The sequence below is a fragment of the Salvelinus fontinalis genome, chromosome 27, assembly GCF_029448725.1.
Source record: "Salvelinus fontinalis isolate EN_2023a chromosome 27, ASM2944872v1, whole genome shotgun sequence".
In the NCBI taxonomy this organism is placed as follows: Eukaryota; Metazoa; Chordata; class Actinopteri; order Salmoniformes; family Salmonidae; genus Salvelinus; species Salvelinus fontinalis.
In genome coordinates this window covers 9,749,856-9,763,168 of record NC_074691.1, presented here as the reverse complement: position 1 = coordinate 9,763,168, position 13,313 = coordinate 9,749,856, and the positions used below count along the sequence as shown (strand labels likewise).

The following is a 13,313-nucleotide window of genomic DNA, read 5'->3' as shown; positions in this document are numbered from 1 at the left end:
AAACTAGAGCTCACCCACTCTGGATTATATGCATCAGTCTATAAAGTTGACAACTAATCTGCCTGCAAGGAGCATTAACCATGAAACAGCATATACACGGCAGCATCCCTATTATGAGTTTGAGGATGAAATTGAATCTGATCAGCCCGTCTGGAATGGAGCTCACCCACAGCAAATGTAAATATTATCCACAAAACATTTTGGGGCTCTCGCGAGGCACAACGATCTAAGGCACTGCATCTCAGTGCTAGAGGCATCACTACAGACACCCTGGTTCGAATCCAGGCTGTTTCACAACCGGCTGTGATTGGGAGTCGCATAGGGCGGCGCATAACTGGCCCAGCTTCATCCGGGTTATGGTTTGGCCGGGGTAGGCCGTCATTGTAAATAAGCATTTTTTTATCAACTGACTTGCCTAGTTAAATAAAGGTAAAACAAAAGTGTCCCTTATAATTATACACACCAGTTATGCAGCATAGATAACACGCTAGCTTGCTAGCTAACAAGACTGCCTAGCTAACCAGCTTGCTCATAATACTAGCCAAGTTAACTGCGTTATTCCTTGCATGCGATTGGCTGTGGTCTTGGGGGCGACACGCACGTGATTATCTCATAGAACGAAACATATATGATCTTGAATACCTTTCCTGCACTCAAATGACCAAATGGCCCTGTAATGTCCTCATGGGTGGAATGTTATTTATATTTTTCATAATTAATCAACTTTTTTTACGCAGCGAATTCAGTGTTTCTATGTCAAATGGTTTTGTTATATTTCAGTTTTCTGTCATGTATATAAAGTATAATATTGGGATGCAAACTCAAAATGTAATATATTTCAACTCTATATCTGACATGGTAGGTGCCTTCTTTTTTATGTGACTGATTTATCCCGCTTCCGTAAAAGGCTAAGCCTGTGTTTAACACAGACCTTATTTTCCCATAGGCTTTGTTCAATGAACCATGGCGGAGTAAGTGCCTACAAAAAGACAACATTACTATTGCTCTCTATTGAAGCCGTTTGTGGTGATATGGGGTGTTGTCCAAAACAAAGTCATCAGCGTTTGGATCATTCCTAATCAATCAGAGTAACAAAGCCAATAACGAATTTTCTAAATGCAGCTTCTAAATATTCTGGCCCAACCAATCAGTTTCTGGGACCAATCAGAACAGTTAGAATTTATTTGCGTTCTAGAAATCGTTGGGGAAGTACTCAGATCCAGACTCAACGCGGAGAAGAAACTAATGTCCGTGGGCGTGGCATAGCGTTTGGCCGGAGAAAGGAGTTTGGGTACCCAGGCAAGCATCTACGACCCAACTTCATCCTTTCTTTAAAATCGGGAGTTGTACATGTGTCAGCAGCAGCAACAGAGGTCGTCGACTCTAGCTAACCACCATATCGGCTATTGCCGCGTTCATGTGATAATCGGAACTAGGAAACTCTTGAAATGTATGACCCCCCCCCCGGGGGTAATTTTGAGCAGCTGCCCCTCAAACGTCTGGAATATGTTAAGCAGGGCAATGCACAAAAGGATGTGTCCTGTTTATCACACAAGAGACCAGGCTATGTTTCATGAGATACAGAAAGGAATCTTGCCTGATGAGGACCTAAGGGTCGAAACGTTGTGATAAAATCACCTAGGAGCATGAGCAACATTGCAGTGTTTTCCTTCCTGTTTTCCATGAGTTTGCCTACAACTTCCGCACCTGCAGGAAGTACCTGGATGTGCGTATGTTCTTCAGCTTTTGTACATGTCTCATGAGATACCATAACATTGAACCACCACATTGCAGAAGCAAATGAGCTGTCAACCCCAAAACCAAGTGTCAAGGTTATTACAAACTTTATATTCCCTGTGTCTTTTAATGTAATCGCAGGCATGGCATGTGTGTTCAGCCCAGAAATGTGACCTCTTGACATTGAAATGTCTGCGCCAGTCAAAATAACGCAGATACATTTCTTCATTTGTATGTAGCAGTGTGAGTTGGTTAGCCAGCTCTTTGGGAGAGAGGAAATCATCCACATGAATGAAGGCATCTCCAGGCACAAAGTTCTCATAGTTCTGCCTAGGTGGCCCAAGAGCAATTGGCACAGATCCAGCAGCTAGTGGGTTGTACAGCTTTTCAGTGATGTAATCTTTGTGAATCGAGTTCTCAAACAAAAGATAGAATTTACAACTGGATATTGTGTCCAGGAAGTCTTGATCATTGACGTGTTCTCCAAAGGCTTTTCCATAGGTGTGTATCTCAATGTGTTCGTGCAATTCATTGAAGTACCTCGCTCTGGCATGGTCAGGGTTCCAGTTACTCACAATCCAGCAGACCAATTTAGTTTTAATTGGCAATACGAAAGCTTCCCCCTCCTCTTGGCTGAATACAACTGACCCATAAGGCACTTCAATATCTGCATCTTGCCTATAATTCAAAGTCAAATTGAAAATATTTCCAAGACCTGGGTTTTTATAAGTATGTGACGGGGACTCTAGATTCATCCACACCCACTTTTGGAAAGGTGGGCGCTGCAATGGTGGTAGATTTGATAAATCACTTTTTATGTCTCTATGGTGAATGATGACCCCACTTGACTTATTGTATAGGTCTCGGTCAGCTGTTAAAAAACAGCCTTCAATATTGAACAGGGTGCTGCATGTGTCTAGATCATAGGACTGACCAAAAGGCCACATCCATAATAGAACTATAGTCTTATTATGAACCTTATTTTCTTCTTCTTCCTTCTGAATTGGTAGTGTTGGTGATTCAATGGGCTTTGCAAGCCAGTTACTTGACGGTTTAAAATACATGAGGAAAACAGTCACAAAACAGCCTATTGCAATGATTGCAGTCACAAGTAGGCGCAGTAAGCCGTTAAGAGTTGCAGCTGCCATTTTTGTCCTGTAAAAAAATATATAGTGTAATTAGTTTGTTTCAAAACAACGTCGATGACCTGTTTCAATAATGAAACAAACAATGGAGTAATGTACTGGTTTGGTTCAGTGCATATATTTTCTCAGGTGATATGGATTGTTTATCTTATAGCCTTTTATATCACAACAAAACATGACACTATTTAATCACAGATGTCCAACATAGAAACAGGTTTACATATTTCAGCTTACTTATGCAAGATCACAATCAATGCATAGGCTAAGATTCTGAAATAAGTAGCCTGAAGGTTTCACCCGTCAGTAGCCTAATAGAATGAGATTCTATTTATATAGTAGCTTCAGCATTCTATGCCTATGGGCATTCTATGCCTATGCTTTGAAGAAAGGACGGGTGCATTTAATAGGTTTACAGTATTGTACACATGTATGCTGGGAATGCTGTTTTAGATAAAGAAAAAATAAAGAAAAAATAAAACAATGCCATGTAACCTAGCCTAGTGGTCTTGTGAGTAGAAAGAGGGGGGCATGCAGCTCCACCTATATGCAGATGTTAAGTTTGGCTTTAGAAAATAGCCTAAACATGGCCAATAACAATATCAACATCATACTGTAGGACCTGCCTTCACCTGACACAAACCTAAAACAGGTATACTTTCAAAATGTCGATGAACAGTGCTAATAGGCTTCAAAGTGATTGCTCAATTAACATCAATGACCAACAATTAACACATTAAACTATATAAAGACAACTTGCATAAACATGAGCGTTTATAATAAACAATGAAAATAGGTGCTACCTACCCTCGAAACGGAAGAAAGCAAATAACCAGAGATGCGAAACCTGTGAGCTGTGAACTTGAGCCACTCCCACGAGCCAGATCACAATGCGGTTGAGCAGAACAGGGCCAGGTTGTCGAAACAGACAAACATTTCTAAATAAACAACTTGATTAGGCTACCGGACTATGACGTTTGATCATAAAAAATGTTGAAGCGATTAGAAATGACATAGTCATTGGTCTACATCATGAGTAATCTACAATTGTGTGCAGAAAATTAGGCCGAGCCCTATTATTAGCCTTCTTCACTAATTTACATTAATACATTTATCAACTGAAGTGAATTCGCTTTTAATTTGGGTATCTATCTGGTTCATCCAGGTCAGGAGAAACAACATGTTGACTGGCATGGCTCGTGTAGGCCTTATATAAACCACAGTGGTGGTGAGTAGATAGAAAGTTGGCAGTTATCCCCATAAATACAATAAAACGACGAACATTTCTCTAAATTACTATATGATTACAAGATCCTTACATTAACTAAAGCATAGGCTTAATGTTTCAAGCGATTAGTGATGGCATAGTCATAGGTTAGCAAGAGTAGCCTAGGCCTAAAAGGGTGGATACAATTTGTAGAACGTTCCAACAGGAATCTGTTCCAGATACGTCGTAAACAACACATACAACGTTGTATTGCGGCAGAGTAAGATACCAGGTAGGGAGCAATTTCGTGACCAATTTTGTTGAGTTTTTCAGTCACCACTGTTTATTCCGAAAAATGTCTCCTCACACTGGTAGCCTACGGTCAAACATTAAGAAAAAGCTACGTGGTGAGTTGACGCCTATTCGGCAGCTAGTTAGCTAGGTGAATTGATCATGCTACGCTGTATGCATTGTTTGTTGACATCCTTGTTATTTACGTCGTTTTGGGAACAGATTCCTGTTGGAACGTTCCCCAAATTATACCCACCCGGCCTAAAATGAACAATTAGTCAGTGTGGAGAAATGGAGGGACATGACTTCAGGCCTAATTAATCTTACCAATAGAATATCACAGTATAAGTCTTAATACCTATAAAACCTAGAGGTCAAACAGGGAAATGGTTCCAATCGTTTTTTTCCACAATACATTTTTCCCACTTAAAATAAGGGCTGTGCTTTGTGTAGGCTTCCCCGGTGTGACATTTTGACGTGTAAATCTCTCTCGGACAAGGTGACTTTTATCAATATAGTTGCCTGTATTTACCCCCAACAAATGAAATGCTAAGTAGCTGCGAATGTGGCTATCATAAAGAACTACAAATGCCATCATGATCTGGACAAGACTGCCGAATGGAGGCAAAAGTAACAATCTCTTTCAGCAAATGTGCAGGAGCTTGCAGAGATGTGTAGTCTTGCATAATGTCTACTTTGATGTTAATTAGCATTCCAAGCCTACAGGAAACACAGCCCTTATTTTAAGTGTTTCTAAAATCCCCTATGGGGAAAAATGAATGGTGGAAAAACGATTGGAACCATTTCCCTGTTTGACCACAAGGTATTATGACACCTCTACTCTGAGGCTCTATTCATATGTTTCAACTGAAGTGAATTCAAACTTGTTGATTTATTTCAGCTTGTGTGTCATTGCATACTTTTAACTTAGGTGTCTGGTTCCTTCAGGAGAAACCGCAAATGCCTGCAAGACTTGAATCAACTCAAACTCTTGTTAGAGAATATTCTCTATTCAGAATACAGAAAAGCTACAGCCTGCACAGCTTGGTCCATACAGCAACTGGGACCCCTCTTCTTGTGAGCCTCTGTATCCGTGGGGTAAGCCCAATCCTTTTTCTTTTGTTTAGCTGTGTACGACCTGCTGTGTAACACATCCCACTGGGCACATATGTCAATTTAACGTCTATTCCACATTGGTTCAAGGTAAATTCATAAAAAGTATGTGGAAACAGCATTAATTCAACCAGTGCGTGCCCAGTGGGATGTTCCCAGTTTGATAGACACAAAATCATTTATGACAAGCTAGCTGTAATAATTATGAAAATGAATTGGGCAACTAATAGAAAGTAACCAACCGGTCATTTTGTAGTTGGTCCTTTTGCAGTGGTGGAAAAAGTACCCAATTGTCATACTTGAGTAAAAGTAAAGATACCTTAATAGAAAATGACTCAAGTAAAAGTCACCCAGTAAAATTCTACTTGAGTAAAAGTTTTAAAGTATTTGATTTAAAATATAGTTAAGTATCAAAAGTAAACATATAAATCATTTCAAATTCCTTATAAAGCAAACCAGACCACACTATTTTCTTGTGTTTTTTATTTATTTACGGATAGCCAGGGTCATGCTCCAACACCCAGGCATCATTTACAAACGAAGCATGTGTGTTTTGTGAGTCTGCCAGATCAGAGGCAGTAGGGATGACCCGGGATGTTCTGTTGATATTTGCGGGAATTGGACCATTACCCTGTCTTGCTAAGCATTCAAAATGTAACGAGTACTTTTGGGTGTCAGGGAAAATGTATGGATTTCAAAGTACATTATTTTCTTTAGGAATGTAGTGAAGTAAAAGTAGTCAAAAATATAAATAGTAAAGTACAGATACCCCCAAAAAACTGCTTAAGTAGTACTTTAAAGTATTTTTTACTTAAGTACTTTACACCACTGTCCTTTTGAAGGTAGGACTTTGAGAAAAAATATCCACAGGGAAGAATTATTAAACAGATTTCTATCACCTGGCACATGCGCAAAACCATGTAAATGCATGCAAGACTAAAGTTAGTATGTACTTCTGTACTTCTGTCTTGTGCTCATGCCTTGGTGATGAACAAACAAATCATGATAGCCACATACAGTCAGAGACCCTAGTTTTGTAGTCGTTTTAATAATGCTTCCCTTTGGATGTTATGTCTCAAATTTTCACCTGCGTAAGGACGGAATCAGCGGACAACAGGTAGTTCTGTGACCCAGGGTTTCCCAAACTCAGTCATGCTCCACCCCCCCATGTTTTGTTTCACTACAGTGATGATTCAAATAACACACTCATTATTAAGCTTTGATTATTTTAATCAGCTGTGTAGTGCTAGGGAAAAATACAAAATGTGCACCCAGGGGGGGTCCCAGGACTAAGTTTTGGAAACACAGCTGTGACCCACTTAAAGCCTTTTTACTTTTCCAGACCCGTTAAAATGAATGAAAATGTTTTTTGTGTAGACACAATCCAGTCTTAATATATGACCCAAAAGGAATTTGCTGCAAGTGCATCCTGCTAGTGTATCCAGATCCACCGTTCAGAAAACACTGAGTGGCCTAGTCTTTAGACTCTTGAAGTCCACCTCTATAAAGACATTAAGGAAATTAATTGCTGTGACTTATAGTACATTCCCAGGGCACTTAGGCTCTCTGTGAAACAATTACTTCTCTCTACCAAGAGCGTATTTTTACTCCTATTTTAGATTAATGTGTAGTTTCCAAGTACATACTCTGGAGGGCAGTAAAAGACAACTAATGTTTTTTCATTGATGACTGCAGCTGGTTTAAGGTAGCATGAACCCAGTCACACCACTATCACAGCACTGTCAGGGCAGTTAGTTTAAGATCTGAACAGGAAGCCACTATAATAAGTCTAATTTGTCTGGGCTAGCAAGTACAGGTATGTTTAGACTCACATACATACATTCTTATCTGTTTTACCCATGTAATAGTGTCCCTGTGTTGGGAACCAATTATGCACTGCAAAAAGTGAAATCTAAGCAAGTTTAAATGTTATATTAAATGATAATTCACGTAAAATTAGTTATTTTCTTGTTTTTTCTTACCAAGCTAAATTAATTTAAATAATTTAAAATAATTTTGCTTATTTTAACCTATAAAAAGCTTAATAAAACTATTTCTTATTTCAAGATCTTTTAAGATATTTTACCTTAATCATCATAGTAATGTAAAATTTATTGAAAAATATCTTGAAATAAGATAAATGACTCGTATTACGTCATTTTGCTTATTTTAACCTAAAAAAGATCTGCCACTGACGTTAGATAATTTAGCTTGGTAAGAAAAAAACAAGAAACACACATTTTAAGTGAATTATCACTCAATATAAAATAGGAGTGCTTAGATTTAACTTTTTGTAGTGTGGTCTTATTTTACGTTATGGTTACGGATATGGACCAAAGGATAGTTTTCATTTCTGCAAAAGCCTCCTTAGAGATAAGCATGGCTTTCTCATTTGAGAGGATTTCAGTGGAATGGGAATGCAGTGCTCTATATAGCAGCCGCAGGAATATGCCCCTGTCCTTGTAGCCTCTCTCTCTCTCTTCCCCCCCCCCCCCCTCACTCGCCTTTCTGCTCTCCCTGATTAACCTGTGGGCCCTGCTGTGTCCAGTGTCAGCCTGCTCCATCCTGGGATTCTTTTAATTTTCCTCTTAAAAATGGACTCTATTGGTGCCTGCAAAAATATTTGAAGAACTCTTAAAGGTTGACTCAGTGATATGCCGTAGATGCAGAACATAAACAGCATAGTGGGTCAATTTCCATAACAACTTAGTGCTGAAGTGCGAGGCTACATCTCTCCGCTCTTTGGTCCCCTGGCTACCACGCTGTAACAGCTTGAAGTGTATCATGCACATATGCAGATACTGTGTGTGACCATGTGGGAGCTAATTATTGCATCTCGCTCATCTCAATGGCCGTTTTAGAGAAGATCAAACCCAAATGTATCATGGGCAAATTGTGCCTGGCTGACTGATCTACAAATAATAATGGGTAGTTATTTATGATGCAAGGTTCTTCGTAGATCAGTCAGTGGGCAGTCACCTGCACGAACTGCTGCAATGTCGATCAGCCCATTAAATACCGTGATACATTTAGCTGATGCCCGTACACCGTGACGTATTTCATTATGACGTACGTCATCTTCACGCTACTGGACGGAGAGTGTGTGGTTTCACAGACGCAAGACAAGTTGGAGGAGAGCCTAGTCTCTCGTCAGAGATTGCATTTATTTTGGGAGATTTCAAAATATAACCATTTCATTCAAGACAGGAGACGCGTATTGTTTCAGGTGATAAAACATGTTTTGTTTGTTACTTTTTCCTCAACTTGTTTCTCTAACTTTCTAGCTAGTCACGCTAGCTTACAGAGCAGCTAGCTAGCTAAAAGCTAGGCTAGATTGGAGATACTGAAGCTAGCGACCTCCACCTAATAAAGTTTTTTTTTTTTAACGACATTACTATCACAATAAACTAAAACGGCAGGCAACAGTCATATAATATAATTGGCCCCAACGGCCAATGTGTATTATTTAACATTACTATTAAAATAGTACTCACTTATAAGAATGGGTAATTGTTTACAAATTACTAGCTATCCCATAAAGCCATCACCAAAAACGTATTTTATTATTGTTCTGTGGTTTGCTAACTTCCTGTTCTATTGATGGACTCTGGCTGCACCATAGACTGTAAAAAGAATGGACAAAGCCACCGATGACATCAACCTATTGTTTCCTATGTGAAGTCTCAGTGGTGCATTTGAAGATCAGGATTTGTTGTTTTGGCGTGTTGCGATCTTGCTTCATGGCGGAGTTTTTGGGAACATTGCATGTGCAGTTTGAGCTGCTCTGGGAAGTGATGTGCAGGCTAGCTCAGTGCTGCCACCTCTCATTGAGTATATCATGTTGAAGGCCAACCGGGGTACTGCAGGCTGCACATTTCCTTTATAACTTCTTCTGTGTGCGATTTTAAAATAATTGGTTCAAGGACATCTGGTTATATAGAAGCAAGTATTGACACCAGAAGATCATCAATCTCCCATTGACTAAAATGGGGGATCCTGCTTTCTGAAAACATTACCTACAGTACCCTAGTTGGCCTTGGACTTGACATCCTCAGTGAGAGGGGGCAGTTGTTCTCCTCTGGACTGCACTAAAGACGATTCAGAGTTTGGAAAAATTCAAAGTATGTGGCATCCGTTTCGCAACAAAGCCTTCAACCACAAGAGGAGCGCTGCTATACCACTCCGTTGTGGACAGTCCCCATTTGAAATGAATGACGTCCGGCGCAACTCAACAGACTGCTGAGATGTAATGTGAATGAGGCTTGAGTCTACCGTTTAAGTACTCATATGTAGGCCCGACTGTGCTGATAGTGTACGTAAAGTGCCCTTTTCCACATGTTGTTACAACCTGAATTTAAAATGGATTAAATTGAGATTTTTGGTCACTGGCCTTCACACAATACCCTATAATGTCAAAGTGGAATTATGCTCCCTTTGCTGTTTCCTGAAGTCCACAATCATCTCTTTTGTTTTTCTGACATTGAGTGAGAGGTTATTTTCCTGACACCTCCTCCCTGTAGGCTGTCTCGTCGTTTTTGGTAATCAAGCCTACCACTGTCGTGTCGTCTGCAAACTTGATGATTGAGTTGGAGGCGTGCATGGCCACGCAGTCGTGGGGGAACAGGGAGTACAGGAGAGGGCTGAGAGTGCACCCTTGTGGGGCCCCAGTGTTTAGGATCAGCGGAGTGGAGATGTTGTTTCCTACCTTCACCACCTGGAGTTCGGCCCGTCAGGAAGTCCAGGACACAGTTGCACAGGGCGGGGTTGAGACCCAGGGTTTCAAGCTTAATGATGAGTTTGGAGGGTACTATGGTGTTGAATGCTGAGCTGTAGTCAATGAACAACAGACTTACATAGATATTCCTGTTGTCCAGATGGGATAGGGCAGTGTGATGGCGATTGCATCGTCTGTGGACCTATTGGGGCGGAAAGCAAATTGGAGTGGGTCTAGGGTAACAGGTAGGGTGGAGGTTAAATGATCCTTGACTAGTCTCTCAAAGCACTTCATGATGACAGAAGTGAGTGCTACGGGGCGAGAGTCATTTAGTTCAATTACCATAGCTTTCTTGGGAACAGGAACAACAGTGGCCATCTGGAAGTATGTGGGGACAGCAGACTGGGATAGGGATTGATTATGTCCGTAAACACACCAGCCAGCTGGTCTGCGCATTCTCTGAGGATGCGGCTAGGGATGCCGTCTGGGCCAGCAGCCAAGCGAGGGTTAACACGTTGAAATGTTTTACTCACGTTGGCCATGGAGGAGGAGAGCCCACAGTCTTTGGTTGCAGGCCATGTCGGTGGCACTGAATTGTCCTCAAAGCGCGCAAAGAAATTATTTAATTTGTCTGGGAGCATGACGTCGATGTCCGCGACAGGGCTGGTTTTCTTTTTGTAATCCGTGATTGTCTGTAGACCCTGCCACATACGTCTCGTGTTTGAGCCGTTGAATTGCAACTCCACTTTGTCTCTATACTGACGCTTTGCTTGTTTGATTACCTTACGGAGGGAATAACTACACTGTTTTGTATTCGGTCGTGTTTCCAGTCACCTTGGCATGATTAAATGCTGTGGTACGTGCTTTCAGTTTGGCGCGAATGCTGCCATCAATCCACGGTTTCTGGTTAGGGAAGGTTTTAATAGTCACAGTGAGTACATCTCCTATACACTTCCTCATAAACTCGCTCAACGAGTAAGCGTATCCGTCAATGTTATTGTCTGAGGCTACCTGGAACATATTCCAGTCCACGTGATCGAAGCATTCTTGAAGCGTGGAATCTGATTGGTCAGACCAGTGTTGGATAGACCTAAGCACAGGTGCTTCCTGTTTTAGTCATGGTCAGATTTTCCAAAAGGAGGGCGGGGGAGGGCGTTGTTTGCATTGCGGAAGCTAGAATAGCAGTGGTCGAGTGTGTTACTCGCTTGTGTACTGCAATCAATATGCTGATAGAATTTTGTTCTCAGATTAGCTTTGTTAAAATCCCCAGCTACAATAAATGCAGCCTCGGGATATATGGTTTCCAGTTTGCATATAGCGCAGTGAAGTTCCCTGATGGCATTTTTGGTATCTGCTTGTGGGGGGATATACACGGCTGTGACGATAACCGAGAAGAGTTCTTTTGTGAGATAATCCGGTCGGCATTTGATTATGAGGTATTCTAGTTCAGGTGAACAAAAGGACTTGAGTTCTTGTATGTTGTTACAATTACACCATGAGTCATGAGTCATTAATCATGAAACATACACCCCGCCCTTTTTCTTACCAGAGAGATGTTTGTTCCTGTCGGCACGATGCACTGAAAATCCCGTTGGCAGTACAGACTCCGACAGCATGTCCCCAGCTAGCCATGTCTCCGTGAATCAGAGTATGTTACAATTCCAGATATCTCTTTGGAAAGAAACTCTTGCCTTAATTTTGTTAACTTTGTTAACTAGGGACTGGACATTAGCGAGTAATATATTCGGAAGCGGTGGGTGGTGTGCGCGTATCCGAAGTCTCACTAGAAGACCGCTACGGCACCCTCTCCTCCGATGGTGTTGTTTTGGGCCGGCCTCTGGAATCAGTTCAAATGCCCTGGGAGGTGCAGACAAATAATCCTCTTTGGGAAAGTCGTATTTCTGGTCGTAGTGCTGGTAAGTTGACGTCTCTCTGAAATCCAATAGTTCTTCCCGGCTGTATGTAATAACACTTAAGGTTTCCTGGGCTAACAATGTAAGAAACAATACATCGGTGCCAGCTTGGGGGTAAAAGCTGTTAAAGAGCCTTTTGGACCTAGACTTGGAGCTCTGAATCCGCTTGCCATGCGGTAGCAGAGAGAACAGTCTATGACTTGGGTGACTGGAGTTTTTGACAATTTTTTGAGCCTTCCTCTGACACCACCTGGTATATAGGTCCTGGATGGCAGGAAGCATTGGCCCCAGTGATGGGCTGTACGCACTACCCTCTGTAGCGCCTTATGGTCAGATACCGAACAGTTGCCATACCAGGCGGTGATGCAACCAGTCAGGATGCTCTTGATGGTCCAGCTTTTGAACTTTTTGAGGATCTGGGGACCCATGCCAAATCGTTTCAGTCTCCTGAGGGGGAAAAGGTGTTGTCTTCACAACTGTCTTGGTGTTTTTGGACCATGATAGTTTGTTGGTGATGTGGACACTTTGGAACTTGAAACTCTCGACCCGCTACACTTCAGCCCCGTTGATGTAAATGGGGGCCTGTTCGGCCCTCCTTTTCCTGTAGTCCACGATCGTCTCCTTAGTCTTGCTCACACTGAGGGAGAGTTTGTTGGCCTGGCACCACACTGACAGGTCTTTGACCTTCTCCCTATAGGCTGTCTCATTGTTGTCGGTGATCAGGACTACCACTGTTGTGTCATCAGCAAACTTTATTTTTTTATTTAACCTTTATTTAACCAGGTAGGATAGTTGAGAACAAGTTCTAATAATGGTATTGGAGTTGTTTTTGGCCACGTAATCATGGGTGAACAGGGAGTACAGGAGGGACAAAGCACGCACCCCTGAGGGGAACTGGTGTTGAGGATCAGCGTGGCAGATATCTTGTTGCCTACCCTTACCACCTGGGTGTTGCCCGCCAGGAAGTCCAGGATCCAGTTGCAGAGGGAGATGTTTAGTCCCAGGGTCCTTAGTTTAGTGATGAGCTTTTTGGCCACCATGGTGTTGAACGCTGAGCTGTAGTCAATGAACATCATTCTCACATAGATGTTATTTTTGTCCAGCTGGGAAAGTTTGAATACTTATGTGAATTAGATATTTCTGTATGTCACTTTCAATACATTTGCAGAAATGTCTAATAACATGTTTTTAATCCA

At 41.6% G+C, this 13,313-nt stretch overlaps 1 protein-coding gene across 1 annotated transcript; it reads right to left on the bottom strand.

The window, feature by feature from the left end:
- Nucleotides 1–1,808: 1,808 nt before the first annotated feature.
- Nucleotides 1,809–2,885, bottom strand: LOC129825696 (4-galactosyl-N-acetylglucosaminide 3-alpha-L-fucosyltransferase 9-like). Its single transcript, XM_055885882.1, has one exon. The coding sequence runs from the start codon at nucleotides 2,883–2,885 to the stop codon at nucleotides 1,809–1,811; it is 1,077 nt and encodes a 358-aa protein (XP_055741857.1).
- Between the last annotated feature and the right edge of the window lie 10,428 nt (nucleotides 2,886–13,313).

What these genes read in the sequence shown, in the direction of transcription:
- LOC129825696 (XM_055885882.1), bottom strand. Translation starts at nt 2,885, where the DNA reads ATGGCAGCTGCAACTCTTAACGGCTTACTGCGCCTACTTGTGACTGCA.